Raw genomic sequence first — 19,573 nt, 5'->3', positions numbered from 1 at the left:
TTTTAACAATGTTTTCCAGGAATTCCTGGAAATTTTAATTCACAGAAGCTGTTTGTCAGGGACTTGAGCTTCTTGCTTTCTCTTCTTCATAGTTTCTGACTTGCCCAGCCTGTGGAACAAGACGCCAGTGTCAGGTCCGAGCTGCCTCCCCTCAAAGGGACACGGCTTTCCATCGTAGCGTGCAAGGAATACCAGAGCAGAGAGACCTCTCTCTCCTGGCCCAACAGCCAGCCGGGACAGCAGCTTGTCTGCCGTGTGTGGGACCACAGGCTGCAGGAGCGTCCCGTACACACGCAGACACTCCAGCGTGATGTGCAGGATGGTGTCCAGCCACAGCTGCTCTGCAGCATCCCTTCGGTCAAGTTTCCAAGGCCTGTGCCTCTGGAAGAAGCCGTTGGTCTGCCTCACGCACTGGGCAATGCATTCCAAAGCCTTGTAGATCTGGAAGTTTTTGAAATAACTGTCCACCCGCGCAGGCAGCGAGGCCACTGCCGCCACGAGCTCGTAGTCCTCAGCACACGCCCTGCCCGTGCCTTTTGCCTCCCTGGAATCCTGCACCTTTGGGAAACAGGACCCTGAGAAGCGTGGGTAGGTGTTGCTGGGGTTAATGCTGGGGGCTGTTGTGCGATTCAGCAGCCCCCCGAGAGCATCTGCCAGCTCTGAATTCACCAGCTTCACCACCTTCTCATCATAGTAGTCACAATCCCTGTCCGGGACGCCCTGCCGCAGAAGGAAGTACCGGAACCCGTCCACGCCATACTGCCCCACGCACACGCTGGGGTCCACCACGTTGCCCAGGCTCTTGGACATCTTCTGGCCCCGCACAGTCCAGTGGGAGTGCACCAGGATGCGCTCGGGGGGCTCCAGCCCTGCGGCCAGCAGCAGCGCCGGCCAGTACAGCGCGTGGAACTTGAGGATGTCCTTGCCCACGACGTGGTGCACGGCCGGCCACCACGCGCCGTGGCCCTCGGGGTACCCCAGCACGCTCAGGTAGTTCACCAGGGCATCCACCCAGACATAGATGGTCTGTGTGGGGTCACTGGGCACAGGAATGCCCCACTGCAGCCGGCTTCGCTCGCGGGACACTGACAAGTCTGGCAAGTCCTCGTCCAGCCAGCGCAGCACGCACTGGTAAAAAGGGTCGGGGAAAATGGCACGTGGGTTGTCCCGGAGCCAGTTCTGCAAGGGATCTCGGAATGCTGAGAGCCTGAACATGTAATTCTCCTCCTTGGTCCAGTGCACCTGGGACAGCAGGAGAGGAAAGGATTACTGGCCCCAAGAACAGGCCGACAGTTTGCACACACCATTCTCAGCATGGAGGCTGCACACTGCTGTGTCTCATACAACTAATACAGGAACATAACCCGAGCTGAGCTCTGAGCAAGATTATCTGTAGCTGCTGGATTAAATCATGTAACTCCACACCTTCTAGAAAGCAGTGGCAGAGAGATTCTTGGGAAGGTACCACACTCCTGGGCATGCCCATTCTGGCTGACCACAGGCAGGTGATGTTACAGTGCTTTAAGCAGGGTCAAAACCCATGTAAGAGATGGGCAAGTGCCAGAGGCCAAACTAAACTGTCTCACAAAACAGGTCTGAAACTCTGAACCCCCAAGGAACCCCTCAGTTAAATACACCTTTATCCCGTTTAGCTAACTTCTCCCATCACACCATTCCCAGGCCAACAGCCTGTGGGCACAGGGGCTGAATCATTTCCGCTGCACGTAGCTGCAATGTGCACCTGCCAGGCGGGGACTGTATTGACATACAGGTGAATCTGAGCCACCACAAATTAATAAAAGGAATTAATACGGGAAGCATGGGACACCCCAAATCCGGCCAGAGCAGAGCGGCAGGTGAGCGTGCAGCGCTCCTGCTCCCTTACCTCGTGGCCAGTCTCCAAGGACACCTTGCAGGGGCGGCCCTGGGCGTCCGTGCGCTCGGCCAGCTGGCTCTCGGGCAGGAAACTCTCCTCGGCGGTGCAGTACCAGCCCTCGTAGGCGCCCTTGTAGAGCACCCCTCCATCGCTGAGGGCCCCCCAGAAGTGCCTCACGGCCCGCTGGTGCCGGGGCTCGCTGGTGCGAGTGAAGTCGGTGTAGGCGACACCGGCCCGGGTCAGCGCCTGGCGGAACAGCCCCGAGACCCTCTCGCAGAGCTCCGCGGGCGATGTCCCCGCGGCGGCCGCCGCCTGCTGGATCTTCAGCCCGTGCTCGTCGGTGCCTGAAACGGAGAGAAGGCGCGGGGCCGTGGGGACAGGCCGCAGCCCGCAGCCCCGCGGGGACACAGCGGCCCGGGGACACAGGGAGGGAGGGGAGCCCCGGCCCAAGGGGTCAGCCCGGGCTGGGCGGCTCGGCCCGGGGCGTCTCGCTGACCCGTGCAGAGCCGGGCCGGGCCGGCGGCGCGCAGACGGCGGTGGCGGAGCAGCGCATCGGCCAGCAGCGCCGAGTACAGGTGCCCGATGTGCGGCGGCCCGTTGGCGTAGAAGATCGGGGTGGAGAGCAGCAGGCGGCGGCCGGGCCCGGTGCCGGTGCCGGTGCCGGTGCCGGTGCCGGTGCCGGTGCCGGTGCCGGTGCCGGTGCCGGTGCCGGTGGCGGCGGCGCGGCGCAGCGGGCCCGGGAGGCAGCGCGGCGGCCGCCACATGTCGGCGGCGGGACCATGGAGGCGGCGGCGCGGAGCGGCCGCCCGGAAGCGGCGGGAGGCGCGTGCGCGGCGGGGCCGGGCCGGGCGGCCGGGGCCGCGACACAGCGACCGGCGACCGGCGACATGTTCCGCTGCCGCGCGGCCCTGGCGCGCGCCCTGCGCCCCCCGCCGCGGGGTCGCGCCCACGCGGGTCAGTGCCGGGACCGGGGCCGGGGCCGGGGCCGGGACCGGGGCCGGGGCTGGGGCCGGGGGCACCGGGCGCGATTCGCGGCCCGCGGCTGGCGCAGGCCCGGGGGGATGCCGGCCCGGAGCGCTGGTGGCGGAGGGCACCGGGCCCGGGCGGTCACCCCCGGGATCGCTGCGGTGCGGCCGTGCCCGGCGCGCTGCGGGAGGGCCGCGGGCGGCGGAGATGCGGGTGATTCGGTAACGGGTTCGGGCCAGACCCGGAGCTGCATGAGACTTTGGTCGCTTTTCGGGCGCTGGTGGCTTCGCTGCGGGTTTTGTCACAAAGAGGTGCCTTCGGGCGGGGTGAGGCGGCTCTGCTCTCAGCAGAGGTGGAGGACAAACCTGTCCCGGGAGCGCAGCACCGTGCAGGGAGCAGCGCTCGGAGCCGTCCCCGCCATCGCTGCCCTTGGGGATGAATGGGGCGGCCGCCGGCGGCGCCTCGGTGATGGAGAAAGAAAAGGAGGCGCAGTGGGTGCTCCTCGTCCTGCCTGCCCCTGCATCTGCTCATCGCCACCAGGGAGGCCCTTTCTGCCGCTAAAACCCCGTTTCGTGCTGCTGGTTTGTGCCGGTGGAATGAACTCCGTGAGCAGAGGGAGTTGGGTGCCGGTGTAACCATCCCTGCTGCCCGCCCTGGCCTGGTTCGCTCAGCCTCTGCTTTTGCTGGAGCCAGGAGCATCCTCGGACAGGAGAGGGCTGCAGAAGGTGTAGGAACCACCAATACACTTCTCTAGTGCGGCGGGAGGCTCCAGCTGCGGGCAGCCTTTCCAGCTGCTTAGAGATGCTCCTGCTATCAGTCAGTTCGGTTACCCCTTGATCTTACAGATATTTTGGTCTCCACGGCTGCCCGGAGCACACTGTTGTGGCTCAGGATAATGCCCCACCATTGCTCAGATGTGGGGCTGGGTTTTCCAAACAAATCGTTTGTTTGGGTTCAGAACTGACTTAGTGTCTAAATCTCCAGACTTACCTTTGTATTGACAGTGCTTTTGTGTTGTTTCTCCAATAAATTGTGTTCCTTAGGCACGTTGTTGCAGCGCTGGAATGTGCCCCCAGACCTGCAGCTGAGCAGACAAGTGGCTGGCACAGGCGTGCCGGGGAAAAAGGGCAGTAATTCGGTTTTAGTCCTTATTGTGGGCTTGTCCACCTTAGGAGCAGGTGCCTATGTAAGTAGAAAGGTGGTTCCTGGGAAGAAGACGCAGTCCATCTCTCCTGTCGAGCACTTGCTGTATTCCAGCTCTCTTTACTCAGCTTTTGATCTCTGTAGCTTTCTCTCTGTTTCCTCCTTCAGAAAACTTCAAGGGGAGCTAAATGGAAATTTACTTCCTATGATTACTTGGGTTTTAACTGTAATTTCAGTTACCTTTTAAGTTTTTTTACCTTAAAGGCACTCTTGGGTTTTTTTGTTATGACCAGCCACCGCTCTGTGTTGTCTTTTATGGGACAAACAATTCCTTACCAAATCTCAGTTCAGAACATTTGTTTAACTTGTGTAAGTATACCAAATCAACACCCAGCTGGGGAGCATTTGTATTCTGCTTGAAAAGGATAAAGGTTTTCAGCCTCACTGAAAGAGTAAATTACATTCCCAGAGAGCTGAAGAGTATCAGCATTGCCTGGGAATGAATAGATCCCAAGTTTACACCACACAAATCTTTGTGTCCAAGCTCTTTCTTTAAGAGGATCATATTCTTTAAAAGTTCCAAATCCCACTTTTTCCTAAGGACGAGCTCCTGGGAAAGGGGAAAAAAAATTCAAAACAGCGCATGGAAGAAAAATATTTTCATATTTCCTTTAAATAGAATTCTTTCCTGTGCCCCGCTGCCCTTTGTTTTGGCAGGCAAGGTAGCTGAAATTACAGAGCACACTCTGCTTTTCCCAAGACCTGTTTAATCAAGAATCCTTCCTAATATTCAGCTCTTTCCCTCTTCTCTTCCATTGCCTGTCTTCCCCTGCAGTTTTGCAATACCATCAGCTAAGATGCCCTTCTAGATCCCTGACGTCTTCAGGTGTTCCTGGCAAAGCTGGCAGCAACCTCTTGTTATATTTAATAGTGGGAGGAGCAGCCACTGGAGCAGGAGTTTATGTAAGACGATTCACTAAAGGTGTTTGTGGGGTGGGAGGGTGGAGGGAGGGTACCTATCTGTACCTCCCACCCTGTGACCCTTCACTTCCAGCCCTCTTTGTGCTCCCTGGCCTCAGGTACTTCATTTTCAAGGGACATTGCCAAATAATTTAAGGTTACAAATGGAATATTCTCAGGTGGTGCAGTTCTTAGTGGGGAAACCTGCCTTTGATTAACCTTTCCACATTAAGGAAATCTAAACTCAAACTGACCATCTTTGGTTTGTGACTGTGTAAGGGTACAAATTATTAATTAGTGCACTTCTCCTGATATCAGTAATGCTGGCATGCATAAAAGGAAATAATACCTGAATATGTGTGCTAAAGGGAAGGCAAGAAAACTTGTCCAACTTGGTGATTTCCTCAGGGAAGAGCACTGAAACATCCCCCCGTGTCCTGGCAAAATATAGTTCTGCTTCTGACTAGAAAGAACTTGACATCATCCCATTGGAAATATCCTCAAGGCCTGATCTGATGTTTTTCCTGTACATAACAGTGTTTTTTCCTCAAGGATCGCATTTAATTTGCTGTGTGCTGCCCTTTGGACTAGCTTAAAACCTTCCTGATTCTGCTTGTAAAAGCTGAGGTGGTGTGTTAACCTTGTCTTTTCTGTCTTTGAGCAAAAGGCTTTAAAAATATCTTTATCTTAATTTTTCTAAGCACCAACAATTTCTTGTTTTCTAATATTTCTGACATTTCTCCAGTTCCCTGGACAGGCTTTTGTCCTGTGCTCTTTTTTTAGGCCTGGCATTAAATTCCTCCGTTCTTGTTTGAGACTATTTGCTATAAAACACCAACTTGTGAGAATTGGCAAATGAAATTTGATGTCATGCACATGATAGAGATTATTAGCAAGGCTGGCTTTTGCCTCAAAGAAAGGTTTGCTTCCCTTTAAGTTTTTACCCTTGGGGAGAAATACTGGACTCTGACCTGCTCCCAGCACTCCCAGTCTTCAGCTCCTGTCCATTACCAGTTTTTCTTGGAAGTTAACATGACGTAAGAGATGTCCCCTCCTTGGCTGTACCAGCAGATTGTACATGCAGGCTGTGCTTATGCTGTATCCCAAGTTTCACAGTCAAATAAACAGGTCAGCATTCAGCTGGAAGAGATTCCATGTCCAAAGGCCAGTGCCTGGAGCAGCCCCACTCCTGTGGCTCAAGGCCCTGCTAATGTCAGGGGTGTCCTGCCACCACTGTGCCTAGAGAGAACCAGTCGGGCAGTTGGCTCTGCCCAGCTGCTCTGGGCCTTGGAAGCTGGGAGATGCTTTTTCTTTGGATTTGTCTTCCATTTCTGCAGCCTTGGGCTGTTTCATGGCCCAGCTTGCACGTGGTCTTGGGGCTGGTTTGGCTGCATTTCCTTCATTGGAGCTGGTTCCCCTTGGAACAGGTGTGCAGCCAAACACCTGCAGGAAGGTTCATGGCTTCTGGGAAGCAGCCAGACATCCAAGGCTCATCACCAGGTGGAGCAGGTCATTTTCTGAGCATATTCCCAATGGGCACCTTGTCCAGGGAGGTGTATTTTGCCACACGTGTTGCTACCGGCTTTTCCAGTGCATGGGGTGGACAAAAGCCTGTCAGGGGCAGCAGCAGGTGCTGTGGGGTGTACAAGGTAAACGCCTCCTGTCTGTCTGCAGGCGTACAGAACAGTGCAGGAGAGCAAGGAGCGACACGCCAGCCGGCTGGCGAGGATGGCCAAGCGAGCCCAAGAGGATGAGTCCTCTGCCTCGGGTGGGTACCAGCCTGCCAGGGAGAGGGCTGGCTCTGTTCTTCATGAGCTTGAGGCCTCCAAAACAAGCAGAACAGAGCCTCTCTGGAATCACAGATGTGCCTTTGTAGGATTGCAGCTCCCAGTGGGTGCCATTGTTTCGATTTGAATTCCCATTCCCATAGCTTGGAGCAGCCCAGTCTAGTGGAAGGTGTGCCTGCCCATGGCAGGGGGGTGGAATTGGATTGCCTTTAAGGTCTCTCCCAACCCATTCTGGCATTCCTCTGTGACTTCCCAGCACAGAAGACAGTGCTGGCTCCATGACCCAGAACAGGCTGTTTTACAGACCATCCAGAGGATGAAGTAGGATGTTTCCTGGGGCTCACTTCTGTCATTTACTCCTTCTGTGATAAAAAAAGTAAGCCCTGGCTTTTACCTTTGCGCAGTCTGGCAAGGACACTGATTCCAGAGGGGCTCTTTTCCTGGCTGTTGGAGAGCCTGGAGTCAGCCCTGAACTGCAGCTCCCAAACCACAGCCTGTGCTCTGTTGACTTAAGCCATGTCTTTCTTCCCTTCCAGGTGCTCCTCAGAGCACAGCAGGTGAGTTCTGGTGCTAACACTAAACTGCCTGGTTTGTGCCTGCCCACAGATTAACTGTGTGTTGCACAGCAACAGGACCTGCCTTTGGGAGGAGGTGCCTTCTCCAGGAACTCAAAAGTTTTCTCCTTGAACAAAATTACAGTAAAACGTACCTTGGCCTTCTATGGAACTTCCTTTTCTTATAAACTGTTCACTGGTTGGCCAGTGCAGAGTTTCAGGCTTGCTTAGAAAAAGCAGTTTGCTGAAATCTGACTGATTCCTGCAGGGAGCAGCTTTGGGGGAAGCAGCAGTAGGTTTGGGAAGGGTACTGGGGCAGAAGGAGGACAATTTCCAGAGGAAGTCTGGATGTGGAAGGCCCTTCATGACATATTCTGGGGCTGGGCCGTGTGCCTGTATCTGCAGTAAGTTGTCCCATCTGTCACCTGCAGCTCCAGCCCCTGATCCCAAGGTCCCATCCCACGTCCCTTTCCTGCTCATTGGGGGAGGAACTGCTGCTTTTGCTGCTGCCAGATCCATCCGGGCCCGAGACCCCGGAGCGCGGGTAAGAGCTCTCCTGCTCCAGAGCCCCTGTGTGTGCTGCTGTTTGCCTGCTCTCCCTCCAGCTGATGTGTTTCCTGGCCAATTAAAGGTGCTGATTGTGTCTGAAGATCCTGCCCTGCCCTACATGCGTCCACCTCTTTCCAAAGAGCTGTGGTTTTCCGATGATCCCAACGTGACGGAAACGTTGCGGTTCAAGCAGTGGAACGGCAAGGAGAGGAGGTACGTGGTACAGCAGGTGACAGGGCAAAGGAGAGTGGTTAGTGACTAGGTGACAGTGACCAAACTGATCCTGAGGGAGAACCACCAGCTAGTGGAGCACTGAGGGGCAGGAAGGGTGTGTTGGTGGTGGCAGGAGTTCAGGAATTCTGCTTCCCAGCAGAGCTCACTCAGTACTCGATACCTCGTGAACGTTGCTGGGATTCCCCTTAGACGTGTCCCTCTATGGGCAGGAGTCTTGGGAAATAAGTTAATAAAGGTGAAGCTCCACAGGTTAGAGCAGAGGTCCAGGGACACAGGATCACACTTGATTTTTGAGACTTTTGTGGTTAAGCCTCACGTGGTAGTTGGACTTTATGATCTTTTCCAACCTGACCGATTCTATGATTCCGTGATCCAAACCCTCGAACTTCAACAGTGTGAAGACTCTAATTCCTAAAAATAGATAAATAATTGTGGAGCTTGTTACGGATGCACAGAGCTGTCATTGCCTTGTTGGAGAACAGCTGGATTTCTAGTATCCCAGAGCAAGGGGAACCTGTTTGATAATGGATCTTTTCTCAGTATCTATTTCCAGCCGCCGTCTTTCTACGTGCCTGTCCAGGACCTGTCTTCTGTGGAAAATGGTGGGGTGGCAGTTTTGCCTGGCAAGAAGGTGGGTTCAGCACTGGCTATTGTTCCTACAGGTCTTCCTGAGCAGAGCCTGCACTCATAAGCTGGTACTGAACCACTGGAGTTGGAGGAGGAGTTGGCTGGGAAGGGGAATTTGGATAAGTTTAGGAAAAATGTGATGGAGCAGAGATTATGCTAATCTGAAGTGAAGTTTGAAAGCGGAAGGAGCCAAGAAAAATAGCACTGAGCTGAGGGAAGATGATGAGGAAGAGAGAAGGATAAGTTTGGAGTCTGGGAATGGGACAAAAATATGTAGACCTTAGAGATGGGATGTGAGAAGTGGGAACTGGGCTGTGTGGGCAGGAGGGTGAGTGGAGGAAAGCACAGAGATTGAGGTAGTGGGTGATAAGGTGAGCAGGAGCACTGTGCTGAAGCAACAGGAAGGTGGAGAAATTTATGGTGAACCTTCTAAAATATTTATATCCTCAGTTGTTTGTATGTTGCTATATAAGTGTCAGTGATTCCTCTTCCTGCTGGGTTGTGCTGTGTCTGAGCCCATTTCACACTCAGACCCTGGGAAGATCAACCTGAGTTATGCCAGATCAACCAAAAAATTGTCTCAATTCCCACTTCTAGTGCTCTCACTTTCCCACTTCAGTCCCCAACCTAAACCTAAAGGTGGGAGAACATTAATTCCAAGTTTGCAGGTCTGCTCAGTAGTCCATGAAGGGCTCGAGCTCACCTGGGTTCATCCTGCAGGTTGTGCACATGGATGTCAGAGGGAACACAGTGAAGCTCAATGATGGGACCCAGATATCCTACGACAAATGTCTCATTGCCACTGGTAAGTGCTGTGTTTTTTCTCTTGTTCCTGGGCTTGTGCCAGGCTTTTTATTTCAGTGACATTTAGCTAGAGATAAATTCTGTAGAGTACCTCCCCTGTGGAGCCAAGCTGGGGGAGTCCAGCCTGGAAAAGAGAAGGCTTTGGGAAGATCTTTGAGCCTTCCAGTGCTTAAAGGGGCTCCAAGAGGGCTGGAGAGGGACTTTGGACAAGGGTCTGGAGTGACAGGACAACGGGGAATGCCTGAGGGCAGGGTGGGACACTGGGGAGGAATTCTTCCTGGTTATGGGTTGCCCAAGAGCAGCTGTGGCTGCCCTATCCCTGAAAGTGTCCAGTGCCAGGTTGGACGGGGCTTGGAGCAACCTGGGATAGGGGAACTGGGTCAGCTTTAAGGTTCCTTCCAACCCAAACCCTTCCATGACTTTTTGGTTCTGTTTGAGAAGAATTCTCTGCAGTGTCAAACGTGATGTGGAGCAGTTTCTGGGACATTCAGGCAGCAACAGAGATACTGGGATATTCCCATACTGGAACAGTTTGGGAAGCACAACTGAGATCTGAGACAGCTTTTACTGTCTGGATATCCAGTGTCATGGCTGTGGTGTCATGGGTCTCCCTTCTCTCCTCACTGTGCCCAGGGGGATCCCCAAGGAACCTGCCTGCCATCGAAAGAGCAGGAAAGGACGTGCAGAAAAGGCTGACCCTGTTCCGAAAGGTAACCTCCAGCCCCAGTAGTGGGGCTGAAAAAATCAGAGCCCCTTGCCACTGTGTTCAGTTTATAAACTCTTCTGCTTTGGGTTGGGATGGTCCTGCCTTGTCACTGCTTCCCTCAGATGGTGCCCAGGAATCCATTATTCTTTTTCCCAGGGAGGAAACCAGGGTAGAGTCTACTCAACCACTCACCTGCTAGCCTCAGCCTGAGAGCTGTAACAGTGTGTGGGATTATGGAGTTTGGATATTTTTTAAAAATTTCCCTCCTGTGTGACTTTGCTGCACCTTCCAAAGTGAATAAATATGACTTGGAATATGACCAAAATGTTTTCTGCTGCCATTCCTGTTAGAGAGGATTGGAAATGGGGGTAAATGTTCTTTCAGATCGAGGACTTCCGAAGGCTGGAGAAGATTTCCAGGGAAGTCAAGTCCATCACCATAATTGGTGGTGGTTTCCTCGGCAGCGAGCTGGCCTGTGCTCTGGGAAGGAGAGGTGAGTGTGTGTCCCCAGCTGTGACAGGCACTGAGTGGCAGCAGCCTCACATTAGAAACATCTTTTCAGTCCCCAGCTGCTCAGCTTTTTGCACAGACTCTGTGTTTGCCTAAAGGAAAGAACGTGTCTTGTTGCCTGCATGGCCAAGGTTTTCCCAGTCTCTCCCTCATCAGCTGCCCAGCATCCCTGACCACAGAGCTGGGAGCTCTGCAGGCTGGTGTGAGCTGCAAAGTCATTCTCCCCTCAGAAAAGTCTCATTTGTTCTTTGTGCTCAACGCCACCTTCAAACTATGATTTTGGGGTTGGAACTGGGTGATCTTTAAGGTCCCTTCCAACCCAAAGCATTCCATAATTCTGTGATTTCGAAGAGGTGGTGAGCAGCTGGATTCTAACTGTCAGTGTGTGCATAGGGCCTTTATGGTAATTTTTAAAGTTTTTTTCCAAAATACCAAGCATTTCCACTAAAAGTCTGTTATCTGGACTTTGCAGGTGTATGTGAAACAGTAGTCAGTCACTTTGTGATTCCTTGGGAGTCAGAACTCCCAGATTTGGAAACTTCTGTCAAGCTCCTTGTGTAAAGTAAAGCGTGTGTGTCCCAACATCTGCTGCTGCTCTTTATCCTGCTGCTCTGTGCTTCCCTTCCAGCCCGAACCCGAGGCCTGGAGGTGATCCAATTGTTCCCAGAGAATGGCAACATGGGCAAAGTCCTGCCCGAATATCTGAGCAACTGGACCACGGAGAAAGTCAGAAGAGGTGAAGCTGCTGAGTGGGTTTGGGCTGGTGGCTGCCGGGCAGCTGCTCCTGGGGACATCCAGCTCCCTTCTGTCCCTGGAGCATTGGGAGGGCTGGGCCCTGCGAAGTGGGGCCCAGGTGCAGCACAGGGAAGTTTCAGTTCAGGCAGCATAGAGCTGCCATGAATCCTGGCCTGCTTGGCAGTTCCTCTGGGAAGGCTGAACTAACAGGCTTGCTGATGCCAGTGAGGGTTTCCTTCCCTTTGGCTGTTCCCTGGAATGATCCCTGTGCCCATCCACAGACCTGGGTGATTAGCTGATAAAGTCAGTAAGATCCAAGACACCCTTTTCCATTTGCTGCATTAAGTGCAAAATAACCTTGTGCACTGTGAAGTGGAGAGGGAGAGAGGGAGGAGGAATGTCGTTGGGGTGTGGATTGCAGGCTGTGATAACCCACAGGTCTGAGTTACTTTCTTTTTTGGAAGCTGCTTTGTTGGACCTCTGGGTCTGGCTGGGGCCCAGCAATAGGTAATTGAGTGTCCTTAGTTCCTGAACACCTGTTAGAGGTAATTCTTTTGGATGTGGCCTTGTCCTCACATGAGATGGAGATGTACTTTGGATTGTCATTTAAGCAGCTTTCAGACTTTTCAGCTGGGTTTCTCCTTGTGCTTCCCCCAGAGCTGCACTAGCACATGCAGCAGAGCTTGGGTGGGCTCCGCCTTGGTTCCTCACCTGGCATCTGTCTGCAGCAAGCACCTGCTGCAGGTGGGCTCTGCCCAGCCCTGCCCAGGCAGTGAGGTGTCCTGTCCTTATTTCCAGAGGGGGTCAACGTCCTGCCCAACGCCGTGGTCAAATCCGTGTCTGTCTCCGGCAACCGGCTGCTGATTAAACTGAAGGACGGCCGGAAGGTAAACGGGACAGCAGGGACAGGGTCACATTGCAGGGGCAGGCAGGGAATTAACACCCCAATTCTGCATTCCCAAACAGGTGGAGACAGATCACATCGTGGCCGCGGTGGGGCTGGAGCCCAACGTGGAGCTGGCCAAATCCGCAGGGCTGGAGGTGGACTCGGACTTCGGGGGGTTCCGGGTGAACGCGGAGCTGCAGGCGCGCTCCAACATCTGGGTGGTGAGTGTGGGCACAGCTCCCGCTGCTGCACCGGGACACGGGCTGACGGGAGGAGGTGACCGGGGTCAGCAGGAGCAGGTAAGGAGAGTAAAGAGAGCAGTTGTAGTGCAGGCCCAGAGCCTGGTCAGGCACTGCAGCCGCCTTGTTGCCGTGGTAACCACGGCAAGTTTGGAATATTTATGCTGTGTAAGAGGAGTTGGGGTAACCTAAAGATAGCCTGGATCACTTGCTTGCATAAGAATCCCTTGGTGGGCGTTGAGACTTTGATTCCTCTGAAAACGTACCTCATGCTGGTTTATTTTTCCAAAGATCAGGGAAAAATGCTGAGAAACTGGGAGTTGTGTAGTCCAGGGAGTGCGATGAGGTAGTGGTGGCGTTTGGGGTTTGTCAGAAGAACTCAGTTCCTTGTTCCACTTGTTCTGTTCCCGATGGTTTTTGTTGGGGCGCTGGTGGAAGCGTTCCCTGTCGTGGTGCTCACGGGAGGCTTCTCTCCAAGGCAGGGGATGCCGCCTGCTTTTATGACATCAAACTGGGCCGGAGGCGTGTGGAGCACCACGATCATGCCGTGGTGAGCGGGAGACTGGCTGGAGAAAACATGACAGGAGCTGCAAAGCCATACTGGCACCAGTCCATGTTCTGGTAATGGTCTTTTCCTCTCTGGGGTTTCCTTGTATGGCCACGTTGCAGGAGCTTGGACAAGATACACCTTGGGAAGCGTCTGTTTCCCAAGAGGAGTGAAACCACCTCAGTAAACAGCTTGTACAGCTTCATGTTCCTAAAGCTTAGGGCAGAGGAGGTGTTTGAGCATTTGCTGCTCTGCCCTCACCTCCCTCAAATGTTTTTCCTTCCAGCAGTTCCCAGTTTCTCCCTGAACAAGTCCCATTCTACGGAGCAGGGAACAATACAGAACAGCCCTTTCCTCAGAGCAGACTGGTTTAAAGGCTGAATTTAGCAGCAGCTTTTCTGTTATGATTATCTGAAGTTCCCCAGCCCAGTCTGTGGGTCTGAGTGTTGCACTTTGCTGAACTGGTGTTTTAGTGGCAAAGCATTGCTGCATCCAGGTTTACCTGAAAAGTTGTTTTCCAGAGAGAGGTATCTGGAAAATGGGCAATTTTTCTATATTTTCCTGAAGTTACTTTTAAAACAAAATGAATGAAAACAGAAATACGAAACAAACAAACAAACAAACAAAAATGCCCCACAAAAGATTAAAATCCAAAAGGCTGTTAGCTCAGCCCAATTAAAAATCCCAAATCCTGTTTGTTAACAGGATTTCAAATACGGGTAAAAGTTTTAGTTTTCTCAGGGAAATCCCCACAGAAAATAGTTATTTATGATTTGCTATCACTTACCTGAACTCTTGGTCTGTCCTGCCTGGACTCGGGGCCCAGAGCATTTCTCACTTCATGGTTGAACAAGAAACAGAGCCACAGAATCCTTGAGGTTGGGAAGAGCTTCAGAGGTCACCTGACACTTGGTACGTACTGGTGGTGCCAAACCACAGCTGCTTTGTCTCCTATCAGCACCCCAGTTCAGATCCAGGTGTTCAGTTCAAGAAAGATGTTAGGGCAAGGATTTCTCCTCTTTAGTCTTTTCTAAACGCTCTTTAAAAATATTCACTGAATGATTGTCCGTGCTGCCAAGCCTGGTGTGGATAACAGCACTGCCAGAAGCTGGGGAGCCTCCAGCTGCCTTCCAGGGAGCAGGCCTGAAGGATTTCAGTTTTGGTCAGTGAGCTGGTTTTACTGAAGCTCATGGCTGTGGGCTTGTCATGTCTTGACTCCTTGCTCCACCTTTGTGTGCAGAGGAGACTCCATGTCTCAGTGTCCAGCATCACCCGTGCCACGCTGGACTAAGGGGTGGAGCATGGCTGGATGGAACTGCCTTGGATTTGTCTCACTACTGCCACAAATTACTTCATTCTCACTTCATTACCAGGAGTGATCTGGGCCCCAACGTGGGGTACGAAGCCATTGGCCTTGTGGACAGCAGTTTGCCCACAGTGGGAGTGTTTGCCAAGGCGACGGCAAAGGACACGCCAAAAAGCGCCACAGAACAGTCAGGTAGGGACTGGGGAGCTCCTGCACGTGCTGCTGTGGGGACTGCAGAGTCACCATGACCTCAAGGCATTGTTTCCACAAGGAAACAGCAATCTGCTGTCTCATTTCTGGACCAAGCTTTAAAGGCTGGCTTCTATATTAAATTGTGATTAAAACACAACATTCCTCCAAGAAGGTACTGGGCAATGCCTCTACTGCCATGCAGACTTTCCCAGGGAAATCTCTTCTCCTCCATGGCAATAAAATGATCAGTTTGGGACAACAGAGACTGTAGCATGTTTATTTTTTATCCACTGCTTTGAGCAAGCAGACTGTGCTGTCCTTTGCCTTTGGCAGTGAAAGTTGGGGATTGTCACTGTTCTGCTCTGTGTTGGGATTGTTTCATCCTTGTATTAATGAAACTTAACTTTGGGGGAACATAACTCAAAGGGGAACACGTTAGGCTCCTGCAGAACATGCTCTTGAGTCTGCTCCCACCATTACATGTCCTGCCCTGGGTGTGTGACTCCTCCTATTTCTGCCTTAGGGACTGGAATTCGATCTGAGAGCGAAACAGAAGCGGAAGCCTCAGAAGTTCAGATCTCTCAGAGCTCTTCACCAATGCCTCAAGTCCCACAGCAAGGAGAAGATTACGGCAAAGGTGTCATTTTCTACCTCAGGGATAAAGTTGTGGTGGGAATCGTGTTGTGGAATATCTTCAACAGGATGCCCATTGCTCGGAAGGTCAGTGCAGGGCTGATGGACAGGGGGGTTTGCTACAGTGGGGCTTTTCTTGTGGAAAAAAATCAATCTGTCAATTCAAAGTGAGGATAAATAAAGGCAGATGCTCTGTCTGGGGCAGAGCTGGGCAGTATCCAATGGGAGCACTGTTCCAGGTGAATTAGGGGAGTTGTCCTTGTGCTTTTTTGTATGTTTGCACATTTTTTACAGAAATAACTCGAATCAGGTGTGTGCTCCAAGCCTTGCCTTGCCATGGCTGAAATTCCAGGTCTGTTGTAAGTACAGGCCGGAGTCACAGTGATGGCACAGGAGTGAAATGTCCCATCCTTGTGCTGCTTTGTCCCATGTCCAAGTGTCTGAAACAGCCTCAAATGTCACCATCCCAGAAACAGCCACCATGGCAAGGCTGGAGCAGCCCTGAGCAGGGGCTTGGTGTGTCCCCATCCCTGTGGCCTGTCCCAGACCTCCCAGCTCAGCTGAGTCAGACCCGGGTCAGGTTTTAACACCTTTGAAGAATTTCAGTTGTTTAAACTGGGAGTGATCCCACACTACCCTTGGGTGATCTGTCCCAGGACAAACTATTCATGGTGGAAGTCTTTGTTGATATATAATCTGAAGATGCAGTTGAAACATGTTGCTTCTGCCATCCCCGTGGAAAGAAGGTCCTGCCTGCCTTCCTTCTTTCCTCCCTCCCATCCTCCTCCCTCCCTTAGCAGTCCTTACCTTAAGCCCATGGTCTCTTAATTTTGTCTAAAAGATGCAGGTTCAAGCCAGGTATCCTTGCTCCAAGTCAGTGCCACATGCACCTTTGCAGAGCTGAATCACTTTTGGAAACACTTGTTCTCCCTGGCTGTAAAGGGAAACCCAGAAACAAGTCCCACAGGGACAGGAGCTTGGTTTTCCTGCTGTTCCTGTAGGCAGGTGATGGTACATTTAAGACTCCCATGTGAATTTGGGTGTAGAAAGTGCTGTTATGTTGTGGCTGTCTCAGTCTGGTGCTTCAGAGAGGCTCCAAGGAGTTCCTGGCATTGGCTGTGACAGTCCTGCAGCACTGGCTCTTTGTGGGATGTGCAGGATTTAATGTGTTCTCCTTCTTCCAGATCATCAAAGATGGGGAGGAGCATGAGGACCTCAATGAAGTAGCAAAGCTCTTCAACATCCACGAAGACTGAACTCCACAGCAGGAACACCTGGAGGGAGTGAGCTGCTGGCTGTGTGCAGCCCTGCAGCTTGGGCAGCTTCCTGGGAGCACTTGGGAATATTCCACTCACCTGAGCCCAGTGTTCACACCAATAAAGTCAGATTGTTCTAGTCACCTGCTCCTTCCTGCACCACTGCCTGGCTAGTGAGGAAAGGGGAACATGCTGCCCTGCTGGGGTCAGTTTTCCCTTATGTCAGCCCTGGAGAAGCCTGCAGAAACCCCCTCTTTCCTTGCAGGAATTCCCACTGGGGAGCAAGCAGGCCTGCAGGCTCTCTGCCTGTTCTTCAGTCTGTCGAAACACTCAACTTGGGAAAATCAGTTACCAATCAAAATCAGAGCAGGACTGATGAGAAGTAAAATCTTAAAAACCCTTCCCCTCCCTCCCTTACCTTCCTGGGCTCTCCATCCTCCTTCCCATCGTGACAAGGAGATGGGGAATGAGGGGGCCATGGTCAGTTCATCACACATCATTTCTGTCCCTGCCCAGGAAGAGGGGTTACAGTCCTTCCAGTGTGGGGTCCCTCCCACAGGAGCCAGTGCAACATGAACTCCAGAGTGAGTCCTTCCCACAGGCTGCAGTTAAGTCTTTTATCCCCGAGGTGTCACCAGCATCTCTGCTGGGCTCAACCTTGGCCAGCAGTGGGTGCATCCTGGAGCTGGTGGCGTTGGCTCTGCCGGACATGGGGAAAACTCTGGCAGTTCCTCACAGAAGCCTGCCCTGTAGCTTCCTCACTGCCAAACCCTGGCCGTGCAAACCCAACACACCTGACAGCCACACCGGGTGATGCAGGCCCTCACAGTGCCCTTAGGCCATTGTGACACTGCACGGCCTCATGACACCAAGGAGCCACTGTGACACAGCAGGGCCCCATCGTGCCCATGGAGTGTTTAAGGAGCCCCCCTGGGGCACCCACACAGGCAGAACACCTTGTTCAGGAAGTAGCAGCTTCCCAGGACACCGATGGAAAAGGAGCCATGGAGGAGCAGAACCCCAGTCCCCAGAGCCCCAAGGAAGGGCACCAGCTGAGAGATGGAGGGAGAGCACAACAGGATGGCACAAGGCAGACCAGCAGCCTGCCCAGGCACCTGCCTCCATCCCGCACCTCTCCCTCCTCCCGCCCGCAGCTGCGGCAGCCTCAGAGCACCCAGGGCCGGTCCCTGCACCGGCTGACATTGCCCCAGGGCCGGTCCCTGCACCGGCTGACATTGCCCCAGGGCACCCAGGGCCGGTCCGTGCCCAGATTGACATTGCCCCGCAGCACCCAGGGCACCCAGGGCAGGTCCCTGCACCGGCTGACATCGCCCCGCAGCACCCAAAGCCGATCTGTGCCCAGACTGACATCACCCCGCAGCACCAGCAGCACCCAAAGCCGGTCCGTGCCCCGGCTGCCATGGCCCCGTAGCACCCAGAGGGAGTCCCGGTCCCGGCTGACATCGCCCCGCAGCACCCAGGGCCGGTCCGTGCCCAGACTGACATCACCCTGCAGCACCCAGGGCAGGTCCCTGCAGCGGCTGACATCGTCCTGCAGCACCCAAAGCCGATCTGTGCCCAGACTGACATGGCCCCGCAGCAGCCAGGACAGCCAAGGCCGGTCCCTGCACCAGCTGACATGGCCCCGCAGCAGCCAGGACAGCCAAGGCCGGTCCCGGTCCCGGCTGCCGTGGCCCCGCAGCAGCCAGGACAGCCAAGGCCGGTCCCGGTCCCGGCTGCCGTGGCCCCGCAGCCCCCTGAGCCCAGGGGACACCGAGAGCCGCCTCAGCCCGGACGCGGCGGGCCGGGAGCACGGGCCGCAGCGGCGCCGCTCCCGCCCCGGGGGCTGCGGGCAGCCGGCGATCCCGGCCAGCGGAGCCGCAGCCCGCGGCCAGAACCGGCCCGTGAGACACCGCCGGGCCTGCAGCGGCCCCGGGGAGCTGGAACCGGCGAGGGCCAAGGATGGAGGCCCGGACGAGGCTTCCCGTGGCCAGAACCAGCCCGTGAGACGCCGCCAGGCCTGCAGCGGCCCCGTGGAGCCAGAAGTGGTGAGGGCCAAGGATGGAGGCCTGGACCAGGCTCCCCTGCCTGCAGCACTGCAGGCCCTGCAGCTCCTGCACCCCTGTCCCAGCAGCTGCTGCTGCAGAAAGCCCTGTGACCTCTACAAATCCCCATCTCTCTTTCCAGGCCTCCACGAGGAAATCATTTTCTGACCCACAGAGGAAGGCCTCTCACCGTGTCAAGCAGGAAACCCAGACTGAGAGCTGGGCACAAGAGGCACATTCAGCTGTTCAATATGCTGAGCGGGAGACACAGACAGATACTCTGGTAGAAGAGGAGAAAAATTCAGCTGCTCCTCTCATGGTTGACCAGGAGACAGAGACTGAGACTCCGACACAAGAGGAGTATTCGGCTTCTCCTCAAATCACTGACAAGGGGACTCAGACCAAGGCCCACAGCTATCCCTTCTCCACAGGCACTGATGCCCTGGCTCACCAGCGGCCACCCTCCCTGTTCTCCAGGGCATTCTGGCAGCCCTGCACAGCTGGACAGCCTCTTGCTGCCAGTGCCCTGCAGGAGCCCAGGGAAAGCCGCTGCTCCAGGCAGCCACAAGGTCCTGAGCGTGGCACACCAGAGAAGTGGGGATGGACGGCACTGCCACCCTACTCTTGGCCATGGCTCATTGAGATGAATAAGTTTGAATAAAATATTTCGTTTCTCTAATCATGCCCAGCTGTGCCTGGTCCATCAGGAGAAAGTCGGCTGCAAGTAAGGCCCGTGCTGAGTGGGAGAGTCCCTGTGCTCCTACAGCCAAGCAGAGCCTCTGCCAGGCTTCAGGTGCTCCAGCTCTTCTGCTTCAGAGCCCTGGGCTGGTGCTAGTGGCCAGCCCTCAGCTGAACCCTGTCAGCTCCCTCCCAACCCAACTGCTCCCAAGTGAGTATTTCAGATCATAAGTTTGGTGAGTTTTCCCTAAGGCTGCACCGCCTTAGGCTCATGAGGAACCTCCCCAGTGTGGGAGTAGGAGCACCTCTCCTCTCTTTTTAAGACCTGCCTTGACTGCTT

General features: G+C 54.2%; 3 protein-coding genes across 3 annotated transcripts; 2 read left to right on the top strand and 1 right to left on the bottom strand.

The window, feature by feature from the left end:
* Positions 1-2,670, bottom strand: MARS2 (methionyl-tRNA synthetase 2, mitochondrial). Its single transcript, XM_066333843.1, has 3 exons — positions 2,373-2,670; positions 1,886-2,220; positions 1-1,242 (listed from the first exon to the last, which is right to left on the bottom strand). The coding sequence occupies exons 1-3, from the start codon at positions 2,638-2,640 to the stop codon at positions 40-42; spliced, it is 1,806 nt and encodes a 601-aa protein (XP_066189940.1). The 5' UTR covers positions 2,641-2,670; the 3' UTR covers positions 1-39.
* A 42-nt stretch (positions 2,671-2,712) lies between these two features.
* AIFM1 (apoptosis inducing factor mitochondria associated 1) lies at positions 2,713-16,653 on the top strand. Its single transcript, XM_066333845.1, has 16 exons — positions 2,713-2,830; positions 3,886-4,028; positions 6,620-6,717; positions 7,692-7,830; positions 7,918-8,048; positions 8,610-8,700; positions 9,417-9,501; positions 10,134-10,210; positions 10,591-10,699; positions 11,345-11,452; positions 12,250-12,338; positions 12,418-12,558; positions 13,055-13,197; positions 14,497-14,621; positions 15,145-15,341; positions 16,439-16,653. The coding sequence occupies exons 1-16, from the start codon at positions 2,764-2,766 to the stop codon at positions 16,508-16,510; spliced, it is 1,815 nt and encodes a 604-aa protein (XP_066189942.1). The 5' UTR covers positions 2,713-2,763; the 3' UTR covers positions 16,511-16,653.
* Positions 16,654-17,514: 861 nt separating this feature from the next.
* LOC136370364 (serine/arginine repetitive matrix protein 2-like) lies at positions 17,515-19,234 on the top strand. The gene is made up of 2 exons (XM_066333726.1): positions 17,515-18,558; positions 18,698-19,234. The coding sequence occupies exons 1-2, from the start codon at positions 17,515-17,517 to the stop codon at positions 19,214-19,216; spliced, it is 1,563 nt and encodes a 520-aa protein (XP_066189823.1). The 3' UTR covers positions 19,217-19,234.
* Positions 19,235-19,573: the final 339 nt, after the last annotated feature.

The sequence above is a fragment of the Sylvia atricapilla genome, chromosome 21 (assembly GCF_009819655.1).
Source record: "Sylvia atricapilla isolate bSylAtr1 chromosome 21, bSylAtr1.pri, whole genome shotgun sequence".
Lineage (NCBI taxonomy): Eukaryota > Metazoa > Chordata > Aves > Passeriformes > Sylviidae > Sylvia > Sylvia atricapilla.
Note: the sequence above shows the minus strand (reverse complement) of the source record. Positions and strands in the feature narration are given on the sequence as shown.